Source organism: Cyprinodon tularosa, unplaced genomic scaffold (assembly GCF_016077235.1).
Source record: "Cyprinodon tularosa strain WSP-4 unplaced genomic scaffold, ASM1607723v1 ctg257, whole genome shotgun sequence".
NCBI classification, from domain to species: Eukaryota; Metazoa; Chordata; class Actinopteri; order Cyprinodontiformes; family Cyprinodontidae; genus Cyprinodon; species Cyprinodon tularosa.
The window spans coordinates 212,802-228,420 of record NW_024038953.1 but is presented as its reverse complement, the minus strand read 5'-3'; the positions used below and the strand labels follow the sequence as shown (position 1 = coordinate 228,420).

The window sequence follows — 15,619 nt, the reverse complement described above, 5'->3', positions numbered from 1 at the left end:
CGTGAGACTGGATGACGTGGTCCTGAAAAGAAGTACCAACTAAAAACAAATAACTACCATGCATCTTTGGGCTCTGACAGTAAACTCAGTAAAGTCAACATGTTGGCTATGAGGACAGCAATGTCAATAAAGGCATCCCTAGATCCTTTCGTCCAGGTCTGATGGAGTGTTGAAGAAGCTTTCTCTGTCAGGTGGTGAGGTGGGGGGCTGTGGAAGCGTCGCCCCTCGTGGTCAACGGCAAAAGAGCCAGATTAAAGAAAGAAGCTGTCGCTGTGAGAGAAAAGACACTCAGAAAGAATGACCACAGTCCTTCTGAGCGTCTCATACCCCGGCAGGCAGCTGTCACCACCTTCTGAGGAGTGTTCACAGACGTACAGGAGGGGGGAATTCAAAGCCAGCTAACGGTTGTTCTTTGCTGCCTCTTTCGCTGCCAGGATGAGAGGAGTCAGACTGGAAAGAGGCTTCGCCATCTTCAGAAACTGGTGCTGGAAGAGGACGGGGGAGAGGAGGCCGGGAGGGAGGAACAGAAGGAACATATTTATTCAAAGCAGAGATTGAAAACTCCCAGTTACAGTTCATGTCCTCATGTTTTCTGTTTAGTGCAACAAATGAGAAAAAGTTGTTTTTAAATCACACTTTGAATCAGTGTTATCTAGCCAACCACTTTTACTGCTTTGTTTTGTTTTCAGATGGTAATTACCCTTATTTAACTTGGCTTGTTTTCCATCAGGCTGTGGCGATTAAATGAGCCCAAAACAAGCGGCCAGGATAATTAGGTAACTAGAGGCGTTCATGTAAATGTAGTTGTTAAAACAAGACACAGCAAAACACAGTCCAATCTGTTTATTTTTAGAATGTCCTCATTTGATAATACTTTAAAAGCTCATTATTGATCTATAAGGTACAGACTAGTCTCATCCCATCTTAGGAGGTCAGTTGTTTTAAGTAACCATTTTCCCTAAAAACAACCAAAAACTATTTTTTCCGGTGAAGCACTTTGATTTAATTCATTTAAATTAAGCCCTATTAATTGTTTTGTTTTCCATGACTTGAAGTTAATATAACCAACAGTTTTTTTTTATTCAGATAAAAGGTCAAAAGCCAAACAGACATGATTATTTTTCAACTCAGATGTTCTAAAACACAGGAAGGAGGACCCCAGTTTTCCCTTTTATTATTATCATTTACTTACTTAACAAGGTAAAGAAAATAATAGCTAAAGCTGTTAGTAAAAGAAAAACGATGAACCTCTCCCTCCGTCTGCACATTTTGTTATTGCTGATGAGAGAAAGCCAGCCCTGCTGTACCTGCAGGAGTTCTTTAGCAGAGCCCCGTTTCTCCACGTCCATCTCCAAACACCGGTTCAGGAAGTCTCTGAATATTGTTGACAGCTTCTCTGGGTTCTGCAGCTCTGGCGTCCCGTTAGTTGCTATGAGATACAGCGCCTAAACGATGCAGAAACAAAAAAAACCCAAAACAACATTTTTTTATAGCATTAAAAAGGCAAAGAAAGGCTTTCAGTCATAACATAACCTAAATGTTTTACTGCCATCTAGTGGCTGATTTAATAAAGACTGAAATTGAATCTGAACATTTGACTTTGTTGTCGCTCCGCCTCATTGCGTCATCCAACAGGAGTATAATATTCATGTCAGTGTTGGAATGCGATTTTACTTTTAATGAAATCCACTTCCTCATAATATTGTTAAGTTCTTCCTTATTAAGCTATTTCAGTTCAATTTAATGCTGAAAACCCTTATTTTGTCTGCTAAAATTGATCACAAATGAAGAAACCCTTTCTTCATTTTTTTTTTGGAAAAACTAAACATAAAAACTGTTAAACGTTCAAATCAACTTGATGCATTTAAAGTTAAATCTGAAGCTGCCGCTCTCACCCTGAGGGGATTCTCATTCAGATATGGCGGCTCCCCCTCCACCATCTCAATGGCCATGATGCCCAGGGACCAGATGTCCACTTTGGGTCCATAAGCCTTTCGGGTCACCACCTCTGGAGCCATCCAGTACGGCGTGCCGACCATGGTGCTGCGCTTACTCTGCTCCGGTGTGATCTGGGCGCAGAATCCAAAGTCGGCTGGAAGGAGGAGAGAGAGAAAGCACATTTGGAGATTAAAAGACCTCAATAAACTTTAACCATTTTCATCTTTTTTGGATGAGAGTCACTTTGGGCCAAATCACTTCATTTTCTTTTATCAGACTGTTACATTGGTATTTTTGATTGAATATTTGCGCCATTTTCATGATAGAGACACAAATAAAAAAGTAGTTTATTGAGAGCTGATAACTGAAAAATTGTTTAGCAGAAAAATGCTTTTAGACGTAAAGTAGATAGATTACTAATTCACTACAGGCACAAACTGGGACAGCTCCCATCAAGTCTGTGTTTTCTGAAAGGATGGAGGGTTAAAAGTAAACCCAGCACACATCTGAGCTGCCAAGAAAACAGACTAAACGTGTGAGATGTTTCACTCTACACTTCCTTTTCTTAATGAAAGGTTGCCATCATTTATGGGGGCAAAGGCAGCCAAGAGAAGGGCCATGAAGCATCCATGATGGGAAGAAAAAAAAGAGAGAAATCGCACACCTTTCTTAACCTATTTTTCCACAGTTCTCATTCCAAGTGAAATAAATTTTCTGATTTTCTCAGAGCATGGAGGAAGCATTTCGTGAGAAAGGCAAAAGAAACAGGAAACAAATTAAGACTGACTGAGTTTGACGGAGCCGTCCATGCCCAGCAGAATGTTGTCGCTCTTGATGTCTCGATGGATGACCTGGTTCGAGTGGAGAAACTCTAAGGCCTGAAGACACTGAAGAAAAACAATGGAGCTTGAATACAGTTATCAAAGATACATCACAACAAATTAACAAGAATAATACTGCTGGTGTTAAAACATACCTCATGCTAAAGCAGTTAGAATATTACATGAAGAAGTTGCATTCTGATGGCTGCAGTCCATTTAGACAAAGTTCTGGCTTTGTGAACATTATAAATAAAAGTAGCGCTAAAGCTCCTCTAGTTAAGCCCGATGTTTGTTACTTTTGGCAGCCAGAATGTCGGCCATTAAAAGCTTTATCTGGTTTACAGATGTTATTCTGATGGGAAAGTAATTAACACTGTATCCTGTCTATCAGACTATTTTTACAAAATTAAATACTGTAATTTGTAAACTTTCTTTAGGTCAAGTGTTTTCAACTTTTTAGCATGAAATGATAAATAAAATCATGTTGTTTGCCAATTAAAACAAAATAAGTCCTTTCACTCTTTCCACAGTAAACGTTGAATAGAAATAATGAAAAACTCCAAAAAAGGTTCACTATAGTGAAGTGGAAATGTGTTTGTTTTCTCATTTAAAGTGTGGGGTTTCTGTTGGGTTTTATTTTTTCTAAGCATGTGCTTTGGGAGTTTTCTTATTTCAATGAAACATATCACATACATTTTCTTGATGAGAACAATTTTTTGACAAATAAAGCCCTAAAAATGGTTTAACCTGTTTCTTACCTCTCTGCACACAGCAGCAATCTGAGCTTCATCCATACAGGTTTCCGTGACGACGTCGGTCAGAGAACCTCCAGCCAGGTACTCCATCACCACCCAGAGCTCGTCTCCAACCAGATAACTAGACCAGGCAACAGGTACAATTTAGATTATTTACACAATCAGTGTTTACAACTGTGGGCAAAAAATAGAAAAATCTAGATAAAAAAAATTTAAATAATGTTTTGTTTTTAAACAACGATAAATGAACTAACAACATGTTAACCAAACTTATAAGATTAAAACCAATGTAGGATGCTAACCATTAGCTCTGGAAGAAAAAAAAATCATCTTAATATATTAGTAAACTTATTTTGATAATTTTTTTTTTTTGTGCACCTGTGAACATCTGTTTGCCGTACCAGTTTAAACCAATCAGAAACCAGTGACCCATGGGCAACAGAGTGCTCATAAAACGGGAGCCAACACACATTACATGTTCCTGAATGATTTAACAGTCCAGAAAAAAAAAAAAAACACATTAAACACACAGCCAGTATATCAGTAACAGCAAAATGGTGTTTCCATGGAGATGACAGCGCTGGCACCAGCCTCCTTGATACCTCCGCATCAGATGAGTTACCGTGGTAACCAGACATACCACAGACGCTGGGTTTCTATGAACTGAATGCACCCGTCAAAGTCTGACCAAAACCAGCTCTTTGGATGTTTTGCTTTAACTGACAGACCTGAAAACTCCCAGAGCAGTTCTTGTGTTCGGATCACTAACTTCATTACATAGTTCAGCGACTTTTGAACACTAACAATCTGGAGGGCTCAAAATAATCGATTAAATCTCTACTTTTTAAATTAAACATATAAAAGGTTAACTTTAAGAAGGAAAAGATAAACTAATGTAGATCTGTTCTTAAAATAGAATGTTTGTAATAAATGCTTTAAATTCAAAGCTGAACAACAAGATGACACTAAAGTTATATTATGAGGAAATCTTATAAAATGAAAGAATAGCACTAAAAAGACAGAAAGTAATTCAGTCCCATGAGTGTGCAACAGTTAAAAACCCATATGTCAATACTATTAACAACACATCTTAGTAAATCCCAGTTGTTATCACTCATCATCCTGTGTGAGGCTGCAGTTGTTTAGCTGCAATATTTAAGTGTCACGCATTCACTCTCTGTATGTTCATAATATACCTGAAGCTACAGTTTAACAGATCCTAAAGATAACAGAGAGCATGCTGGGATATCCTGAAGGTGGTTTGATAAAACACTTAACAACAATATAACATCTGAATCTATGTCTCAAAATATTCACATTATTAGAAAGTTCCAATAAACTGTAAATACTTTTGTTTAACTAAGAACTAAAAATTCCTTTATATTTTTAAAAAGACTTTTCTCAGTCCAAAAGCTTTCCCCACCACCTCCTTCCTCTCGTTCCAGTGATTTATCTTCTCCAAGGACTAGAAGTGTGCTGTGAGAGCTAACCTGTCCAGGTAGTTGACAATGTTTGGGTTTTTGTTTTCCCTCATCACCAGAATCTCGTTGATGATCAGCTCTTTTTTCGGCTGCTGCTGCAAGTTCATCTGTTTGATGGCGACCTGAGGGGAAAGACCGCAATGAAGTAAAGGATGACATGAACAGGATGCATACACCTACAGGGAGTAAAGAGTTTACGATCTGAGAGTAGACGTAATGAGTGTGAGTTTGACAGAAGGAATCAGCTGTATAATGTAATCAGCTGGGTTGTTTTGCTTCAAATAAAGGCTTAAAAAAGGTTAAATAAATGTCTGTTGCACATATCTTATGAATATTTCAATTAGGCTTTGGTTTGAAATTTCATTTAAACTTACTTTAGTTACTGAATTGATATTTCAGAGACATATTTTAAAACAAATATTCAAATCAGAAATGACTTTATGTTTGCAGGAGTTAGACGCTCCTTATTTCTTTGGTTTTATAGAAGTTTCAAGCTTATAATTAGTAGGATGTAGTTTTTCCCAGTTTTGTGGCAAATGTTTTATAGATTAACATTAAAATATAACAAGTTTAAGGTCTCATCAGTTTTTGAAGAACCAACCTCCTGTCCTGTAGCAATGTCGATAGCTGTGTACACCGTGCCAGAAGCTCTAAGAAAAAGCAAGAAAGTCCAGTTAGACAAGTTTGAGCAGGTGGTAGGCTGAATTTATACTATTTAAAGAAAACATTTTTGTTGGTTTTATATCTTTTTAGAACATATATATACTTCAACATGTATACAATACAACAACAACTCCTCAAGGATACTGTTAGAGTGGCTAAGTTTAGGAAACAAAAATAAAACACATTTAAAATGCCATATACTGTACATAAAAAAAGAGAAATTTAAATGCTTTAAATAAAATTCTATATAAAGCTCATAAATCAACTACTTGGAAAGATAAACTGATCTAAATCATCATGAAATGTTGGGTGTTTTGCTTCACAATAAACACTTCATGTGGCTCCAGGTTTAACTAAAAGACGACTTGTTCACAAGCCTCTATATTTCCCTCCAAATGCTTTCTGCAAAATGTTTACAGAGAAAAAAGTAGTAAGTAAAGGCTGACTAATAAACAACCCTTGATTATAGTTTACTTAAAAACAACAATTTAAGTTAAAAAAAGGGCCTGTAATAAACAAAACTGGGAGGAAATGGGTATAAATAAAATGCATCATACATCACATGTACAGGATGTTTTATTATGAGGCAACTTGGAACCCAGGACTTTCCAGAACTTACCCTTAATAACTATTATACTACAATTCTCCACTGTATTTTAAGAATAACTTAAGGGTTACTTTGGGGGAGGGAATTACTGATTTAACTTTTAATTTGGGAATTTCCAGAATTTACAATAAACTTTACTGCAAGTTAGGCTAGATTATATGGACAAAAAATTATGTTTCAATATTTTTAAATGAATGAAAATATCAGAAATTCTTCAACATGTTTGTCTTTTCATAAAATAATCAAAAAAAAGGCCGCTGTGAATAAAAGCTCTGCCCCAAATGTCAGGCCTGTACCTTCTTCAACAAATAGATGTGGATAAACATCAGATCATCAATAAAAATAAGCCAATAGAATTCATAATAGTGTTATTAAATTGCAATGTAGACCATCTGATATAGACTTATCTTTTATCTCTTTTGAAAAAAAAAAAAAAAAGATATTTTCAAAATCACAATATATTGCCCAACCTTAATCTAAGTCAATAAATACTTATAAGAACTTATATTTCATGCACTGGAGTGTGTCACAAATTGACTCGTTCCCCCAGCCTTTCCTGGAGCAGTCCAATGGGCTCTAGTACAGGTGCTGGTCATAAAATTAGAATATCATGAAAAAGTAGATTGATTTCAGTAATTCCATTTAAAAAGTGAAACTTGTATATTATATTCATACATTACATACAAACTCATATATTTCAGATGTTTATTTTGTTTAATTTTGATGATTACAAATGACAACAAATGAAAATCTCAAATTCATCATATCAGAAAATTAGAATATTACTGAAGACCAATAAAAACAAAGGATTTATAGAAATGTTGGCCAACTGAAAAGTATGAACATGAAAAGTATGAGCATGTACAGCACTCAGTATTTAGTTGGGCCTTCTTTGGCCTGTATTACTGCAGCAATGCGGCGTGGCATGGAGTCGATCAGTCTGTGGCACTGCTCAGGTGTTATGATAGCCCAGGTTGCTCTAATAGTGGCTTTTAGCTCTTCTGAATTGTTGGGTCTGGTGTATTGCATCTTCTTCTTCACAATACCCCATAGATTTTCTATGGGGTTAAGGTCAGGAGAGTTTGCTGGCCAATTAAGAACAGGGATACCATGGTCCTTCAACCAGGTACTGGTAGCTTTGGCACTGTGTGCAGGTGCCAAGTCCTGTTGGAAAATGAAATCTGCATCTCCAAAAAGTTGGTCAGCTGCAGGAAGCATGAAGTGCTCTAAAACTTCCTGGTATGTGGCTGCGTTGACCCTGGACCTCAGAAAACACAATGGACCAACACCAGCAGATGACATGGCACCCCGAACCATCACTGACTGTGGAAACTTTACACTGGACTTCAAGCAACGTGGATGAAGTGCCTCTCTTCTTTTCCTCCAGACTCTGGGACCTTGATTTCCAAAGGAAATGCAAAATTTACTTTCATCAGAGAACATGACTTTGGACCACTCACCAGCAGTCCAGTCCTGTTTCTCTTTAGCCCAGGCAAGACGCTTCTGACGCTGTCTGTGGTTCAAGAGTGGCTTGACACAAGGAATGCGACAGCAGAAACCCATGTCTTTCATACGTCTGTGTGTGGTGGTTCTTGAAGCACTCACTCCAGCTGCAGTCCACTCTTTGTGAATCTCCCCCACATTTTTGAAGGGGTTTTGTTTCACAATCCTCTCCAGGGTGCGGTTATCTCTCTTGCTTGTACACTTTTTTCGACCACATCTTTTCCTTCCCTTCGCCTCTCTATTAATGTGCTTGGACACTGAGCTCTGTGAACAGCCAGCCTCTTTAGCGATGACCTTTTGTGTCTTGCCCTCCTTGTGCAAGGTGTCGATGGTCGTCTTTTGGACAACTGTCAAGTCAGCAGTCTTCCCCATGATTGTGTAGCCTATAGAACTAGACTGAAAGACCATTTAAAGGCTTTTGCAGGTGGTTTTAGTTAATTAGCTGATTAGAGTGTGGCACCAGGGGCCATCAATTTTGAACCTTTTCACAATATTCTAATTTTCTGATATGATGAATTTGAGATTTTCATTTGTTGTCATTTGTAATCATCAAAATTAAACAAAATAAACATCTGAAATATATGAGTTTGTATGTAATGTATGAATATAATATACAAGTTTCACTTTTTAAATGGAATTACTGAAATCAATCTACTTTTTCATGATATTCTAATTTTATGACCAGCACCTGTATAATGGAGTTACTTTTGACTTAAAAGTAAACTTTTTGTTCTACAGGTCAACTAGAGCGCATGATGGGCAAACTTAAACTTAAAGGGATAGTTCGGGATTTTTGACATGAATCTGTATGGCATCCCCATCACCAGTGTCATGCAATCACACTGACTTACCCCTGGCAGCATCCTGTGAGCAGAGTTCTCGTCCAGTTTTGGTCAAGCCGAAAGTAGTCCGGCAGGTTTGCTAGACCCAGCGAAATAAAACGTTTCTCTTCCCAAAACATTATGTGTTCAAAAGAGCGATATTTTTGCATCCCAAAAACATTGTAGTGGAAAAAGTCACACGTCGTTATCACTTGGTCCTATTTTCTCTCTGTTCGTATCAGTGCGCGCCGTCATTCTGACAGCGAGCTCAACAACAGCCAGATGCATGTCTCGCTCCGCCTAGCGAGACATGCATCTGGCTGTTGTCAGGTTAGTAGGCCCTAGCTGTCAGGTCATGGTGTCGCGCGCACTGATACGAACAGAGAGAAAATAGGACCAAGTGATAACGACGTGTGACTTTTTCCACTACAATGTTTTTGGGATGCAAAAATATCGCTCTTTTGAACACATAATGTTTTGGGAAGAGAAACGTTTTATTTCGCTGGGTCTAGCAAACCTGCCGGACTACTTTCGGCTTGACCAAAGCTGGACGAGAACTCTGCTCACAGGATGCTGCCAGGGGTAAGTCAGTTTGATTGCATGACACTGGTGATGGGGATGCCATACAGATTGATGTCAAAAATCCCTAACTATCCCTTTAAGTCTTACAGGCCTAATTTTATGAACTTACACGTAAAAAACATCAACAACTAAGTCCTTTAAATGACTGGGGTGTATCATGTATTGATTTTGATGTAAATACTTTGTGGAACTTATGTTACACATTACTTTCCATGAATTTGAAGGTTAATCCTATGGGATACAATGACTAGAAGTGTGTTATCTTAAAACTCTTACAGCTTATTTTCAGGGGCCTTTTCATTTTCTTTCAATGCTGTGAAATTTACCTTTAATTTTTGGAATGTTAATAAAATTTCTTAAAATAACCTGTAATCCCTGCAAACTACTAATGACATCAACACAACCCTGTACGTTAAAGTTTCTTGTAAAGGAAAATAGCTGAAAAATAGATGGAAATTTTCTGGAAAAATAAATCAGTCCTGGAAAGGTTTTTTTTTTATTTATTTTTTTAGTTTTGGAGATAAAAAAAAAAAAAAAAAAAACGGTATGAAAAGTGTACACTGTAATATGTGTCACTACCAGATTTTAGACTTTTTACATTATAATTAAAAAAGCACTCACCCCTGTCCTATCTTTTCAAATCGTGTATATTTCTTCTTGGGGTCTCCAACGCTAACAATTGTCCCTGAGGAGAATAAAAAAGAGAAAGAACAGAACAAATTTATTTATTGACCAAGAAAACAAAGCAGCAAAAAGTCATCCAAAACAACATTTATAATCATTTCATTGGTAGAAAAGTGAGTTTCTATCCATTTTTATTCTTCTCTACATCTTCTCTGTCAAACTTAGTAAACTTAATGCAGCGTTAAAAACCAAGGAACACAAAATCTGAAACCAAAGGTAACTTTAAGGAAACTAATTTCCTAAGAGAAAAGTCTCAACACAGAATCAGTGAATAGTCAGCTGTTAATTGTGATAAATGGCCAAAGGAAAAGAATTAGAGGATTAATTTAGGGGGAAAAAAGCAACCACAGGAGATTGAGAGAAAGAACAATTAATCAGACAGAAGGATTGCACAGAGGAGTCAGCTGAAAGTGGATATCAGGTCTGTCAATAAGAGGCAGACAGACAAGCAGTGTCCTGCTCTTACCAGCAGAGGGAGACCTGAGCACATCTGAACAGGCATGGTGAAAATATACAGTTTTATCCATACAGTATATATACACCAAAACATCTCATCATCAAGGGGGTAAAGACTTATTGCCTAATGTGTGGAAGTTTTAGTAACTGATTTGGAGCTATGACGGACAAGAAGAAAGAACTGCTATTTTCAGGCTACTTGTTAAAAAGGGCTGCAGATTGCTGTGAGGAGACATTTCAGCTAAAACAAAGTGCTGCAGCTTATTAACGAGTTGGTGAAACTCGCTCAGCAGGAAACAATGAGGACAGCTATTTTAAAAATCATTTGTCAGATTCCTAAGAGCCAAACAATCTCCTGCTGCTGGGAAACCCCGTTCAGTAACGGGCCTGAAGCGCCATGTTGAAAGGGATGGATACAATGCTGTTATATAACCCATGGCAACTTTCCCCTTAGATTTTCTTTCTTTGTCGCTGTTAAATATAACCTTAACTCCATTAAGACCTATATACACTTTGTAATTAATTATTTTAATTTCTAAGAGGGGGAAAAAAATAACTAAAGCATTCTCCTTCGGGGTTTATTGAGTAGAGTTTATGGTTCCATCAATTACAGCAAGTTGTCTAAGTGCTAAAGTAGCAAAGCAGCAAAATATAATCAAAGTTCATTTGATTATATTTGCAATATTCTTTTTCTGAAATGCTCTGTTATTGGTCGAATTTAGAAATGCCAGTTACTGATGAGTGGGTTCTGTATCGCTCCACGTTTTCTTCATTTCTGCATAGTTCGATGGAGTCTAAAAGACATATGGGAACGACTTTGTGTCAGATACACTATATTGCCAAAAGTATTTGCTCACCTGCCTTGACTCACATATGAGCTTAAGTGACATCCCGTTCCTAATCCATAGGGTTCAATATGACGTCGATCCACCCTTTGCAGCTAGAACAGCTTCAACTCTTCTGGGAAGGCTGTCCACAAGGTTTAGGAGTGTGTTTATGGGAATTTTTGACCATTCTTCCAGAAGCGCATTTGTGAGGTCGCACACTGATGTTGGACGAGAAGGCCTGGCTCTCAGTCTCCGCTCTAATTCATCCCAAAGGTGTTCTATCGGGTTGAGGTCAGGACTCTGTGCAGGCCAGTCAAGTTCATCCACACCAGACTCTGTCATCCATGTCTTTATGGACCTTGCTTTGTGCACTGGTGCACAGTCATGTTGGAAGAGGAAGGGGCCAGCTCCAAACTGTTCCCACAAAGTTGGGAGCATGGAATTGTCCAAAATGTCTTGGTATGCTGAAGCATTCAGAGTTCCTTTCACTGGAACTAAGGGGCCAAGCCCAGCTCCTGAAAAACAACCCCACACCATAATCCCCCCTCCACCAAACTTTACACTTGGCACAATGCAGTCAGACAAGTACCGTTCTCCTGGCAACCGCCAAACCCAGACCCGTCCATCAGATTGCCAGATGGAGAAGCGCGATTCGTCACTCCAGAGAACGCGTCTCCACTGCTCTAGAGTCCAGTGGCGGCGTGCTTTACACCACCGCATCCGACGCTTTGCATTGCACTTGGTGATGTATGGCTTGGATGCAGCTGCTCGACCATGGAAACCCATTCCATGAAGCTCTCTGCGCACTGTTCTTGAGCTAATCTGAAGGCCACATGAAGTTTGGAGGTCTGTAGTGATTGACTCTGCAGAAAGTTGGCGACCTCTTCGCACTATGCGCGTCAGCATCCGCTGACCCCGCTCCGTCAGTTTACGTGGCCTACCACTTCGTGGCTGAGTTGCTGTCGTTCCCAAACACTTCCATTTTCTTATAATACAGCTGACAGTTGACTGTGGAATATTTAGGAGCGAGGAAATTTCACGACTGGATTTGTTGCACAGGTGGCATCCTATCACAGTTCCACGCTGGAATTCACTGAGCTCCTGAGAGCGACCCATTCTTTCACAAATGTTTGTAAAAACAGTCTGCATGCCTAGGTGCTTGAATTTATACACCTGTGGCCATGGAAGTGATTGGAACACCTGATTCCAATAATTTGGATGGGTGAGCAAATACTTTTGGCAATATAGTGTATCTACCTGTATTACTTTATCTGGGGGTTATTTATTGCCATGTGAGATCTTTTAGCCACCTACATGTTGTCAGAGAGGTATTGTTTAAGTGTATTCTTGATTCTTCAGGTTAGGTGGAAGAACCTCTTCTGTCCTAAACATCTGGTTAATCACAGTTAATCCATGAGTTGGCTTGAAATATAAGTACTCACTTGCTTAGGTCTGGTAGATTGGTCAGCATTCCCCCCCTTCATAGGTGAAATCATCTTTTCAAACCGCATTTATACTTTGTTTTATCTGTTTGGTACTAATGCTTGTTTGAAGATCTATAATATTAAAAGTCCCATATTATGCAAAATTCACATAATAGACATTTTGTAACGCTCATGTGTCCTGAAGCTGCTGTATGCAATTCACAAATGAAATAAACCCTGAACCTCTCTCACTACAGTTTTCCACCTCTTATCTAATGTGTGCTCAAAATGCTCTGTTTGAAAAGCATTCCCTTTATGATGTCATAAGGGGAAATAAAAATGTCCAGAGCAGTCTGCAGCGGCCCATCGGTGAAGGTAGGGCCTTCATCTAATGTCTTATTCCACGCTCCAAGTGGCCGTCTCTACAAACTAACTGGTTGTCATGGTTGCTTGTTGTGGGGGCGCAGGAAAGGGCATAAAAAGCTAAAACAGCTCATCCAGAGGAGGGCTGAATAAGGAGATTTTTGGTAAATGCGGTCTGCCTAATCTTAGAAGAATTTCCCTGCACAAATGACAGAATAATGCCGTGGAGGGCTCTTTGTAAATTATAATTTTTTTTCTTCCAAATGCAGCACGATATGAGACGTTTAAGGTGTGGAGAAAAAAAATGAAAAAAAAAATTGAAAAAAAATGAAAGACCTGTAAGGGGTCACACTAATATTTTAAGGTCCAGTGAAATCCACAGGTTCTTGGTAAATTTTTGGCTCATTGTAAGCCATAAATATCAAAGTTCATATGAAATTTAATGCTGACATGTATGCAACCAGGATTTAAATAAAGCACCAAAATATCTGCAAAAGCGATGGATGGCTTGATGGATGGGAATTGAAGAATTTTAAAAATTTTCCTTTTCCAGAATTTTCTTGAAATAAGTAGGAAAGAACTTCAACAGAGTTCTGCACGGACAATCTGGACTTCTGCAGTATTTTTCTTCTAAACAATGTTTCCTCATCCTCCATCTCTCACTTCACACCTCTTAATGCTGTTTCCTCCACTGATTTAAATTTAGAGGTGTTAGGCATGTGGTTTGTAAACATTGGATTAACTAGAAACTGTTAAAATGCTGTCAAATAAAATCTTGTTTGTGTATTTCTAGAAAAATTATCTACTTTTATGTTAATAAAGAAAAAAGCTGGAATTGGATTTTCAGTATAAAATAACTTTAACCTGAAGTTATATGAGGAATGTACAGAGTCTAAAGTGAGCAAACAAACAAAAATTATAAAGTTTGCTTTTCTTTAGCAGGTAATACATTTTATCCCAGATACAAATATATTTTTATGCTTTTTAAATAACTTGCAAAAGTCATCATCAGCTTGTGTTGACCCTTAATATAAGCCAATCCATTCTTAGAAAGAAACAAAACGCTAACACCCTGTCAAGAGACTAAAATAAGCAGGTGGAGCCTCTGCTCTCATTCTGCAGCAGGTATAAATAGTTTCATCCTTTGGTCTGTATCTGTACTCTGCAGCAGAGTAAAAATCAGAACGCTAAAGATCAGCCCCTGTCCACCCATGAGTGCACAGGGTGTGCTGCTGTCAGACTTACGTAGTTTTTCCAGGATCTCCTCATCAGACATCTTCTTCTTCTTACTTTTATCTTGCGTGCGAGGCAGAGATGGGCCGGGGGCGGGGCTTGCACTGGGGGGGCTGCTGGGAGCCGCCTCTGCAGGTGGGGAGGGGGTGACGGCAGCTGTGGCTGCGGTTGTTGGTGGGATGATGGGGGAGGTGGCTGCATCTTTGGTTGAAGGAGGAGGGAGGGGCTCGATCACCGATCGGGTGTATATCTAATGAAACAGAGGTTCAACTGGGTGAATTAACACAATTAAACGAAATCATGCTGTAAAATACCTGTAGTCTTAATTGCAGAAGAGTTTACACAGCTGTGGAATATTGTTATGCATTCTGAATATTACATAAACACAAAGTTTACCAATGATAAAAAAAAAAAAGATAAATGGAAATTTAGAGCAAGGTCAATATTTCATTTGTTTAACAATGAAATAAAGTAATAATGTTTCTAACTATCTTTAATTTTTTAGAAAACTTTGATATACAAATTCTACAATAATCTCTAAATAACTTAAAAACATATCAGAAGTAAATTTTAAAACATTTAATTAGGTCATTAACCCAGATGATTAAAAACCATCCTGTGAAGAAGGAGCTTAGAATAAATTGTAGTTGTGAGATATTTTAGTCTTTCAGATCAACAAGCATAAAAAGTCAGCCAATAATAGGAGTGCAGTGTGTGTGCTGGTCTGAGCATGTTTGTGATGCTGGGAGTCGTTGCATTAAAGTCATCGCCGTGGTAACACTAAGAGAGGCAGCCTCTCCACCGCCACCCGGTCTGAGAAAGGAGCAACAAAGGATGTTTGTGTCTATTACAGATTTATGCCTGTAAGAAAGTTTTTCATTCTGATACTAACGTGATTAATTGTAAAATGTGTATTTTTATATGCTTTTTTTTTTTTCTTTTTTAGAACCAAGACATTTATCTCAACTCGACTTTCATCAGATAATTCTTCTAATTAAAACACAACCCAGCTGAGAGTATTTTTCTTTTCTCTGTTCTGTAACCAAAGGATCTGCGAAGTTAAAAAATAGAAATCTAGCTCTAGAACGGACAGCTGGGATTTTTCCAAGCCAAAATCACACCTCTGATTGCACTAATTTGTTTGCAGTTTGTAGATTTTACAAGGTCAAAAAATCACACACACTGAACTGTAGTTAATTTTCTGTCACCTGAGGCATTTTCTTGACATTTTAACATTTAATTAATTGTATAAAAATATTTATATTTCAATAAAATATTATATTTCATATATATATATTAGTGCTGTCAAAATTATCGCGTTATTATCGCGTTAACGTGAGGCCATTTTAACGGCGATAATTTTTTTAACGTGAGATTAACGCTATGTGGTTTTATGGTACAATTTTCCAAGTACATCCCGCTGCAGCCTGCGGGAAGGCGGGGCTATTTTCCCCCAGTCTA

At 38.1% G+C, this 15,619-nt stretch overlaps 1 protein-coding gene across 4 annotated transcripts in view; it reads right to left on the bottom strand.

Moving 5' to 3' along the window:
- The window catches only part of pak1 (p21 protein (Cdc42/Rac)-activated kinase 1), a 74,314-nt gene continuing 58,695 nt past the window's right edge, over positions 1-15,619 (bottom strand). For all 4 annotated transcript variants that reach the window (XM_038288484.1, XM_038288485.1, XM_038288487.1 and 1 more), the window contains 9 exons: positions 14,171-14,408; positions 9,793-9,856; positions 5,597-5,645; positions 5,005-5,117; positions 3,518-3,635; positions 2,726-2,825; positions 1,896-2,092; positions 1,308-1,445; positions 1-485 (listed from right to left, as the gene is read on the bottom strand). In XM_038288484.1, coding sequence (XP_038144412.1) covers positions 399-485; positions 1,308-1,445; positions 1,896-2,092; positions 2,726-2,825; positions 3,518-3,635; positions 5,005-5,117; positions 5,597-5,645; positions 9,793-9,856; positions 14,171-14,408 — 1,104 coding nt within the window. In that variant the 3' untranslated portion in view covers positions 1-398. The remainder of the gene's footprint in view (positions 486-1,307; positions 1,446-1,895; positions 2,093-2,725; positions 2,826-3,517; positions 3,636-5,004; positions 5,118-5,596; positions 5,646-9,792; positions 9,857-14,170; positions 14,409-15,619) is intronic.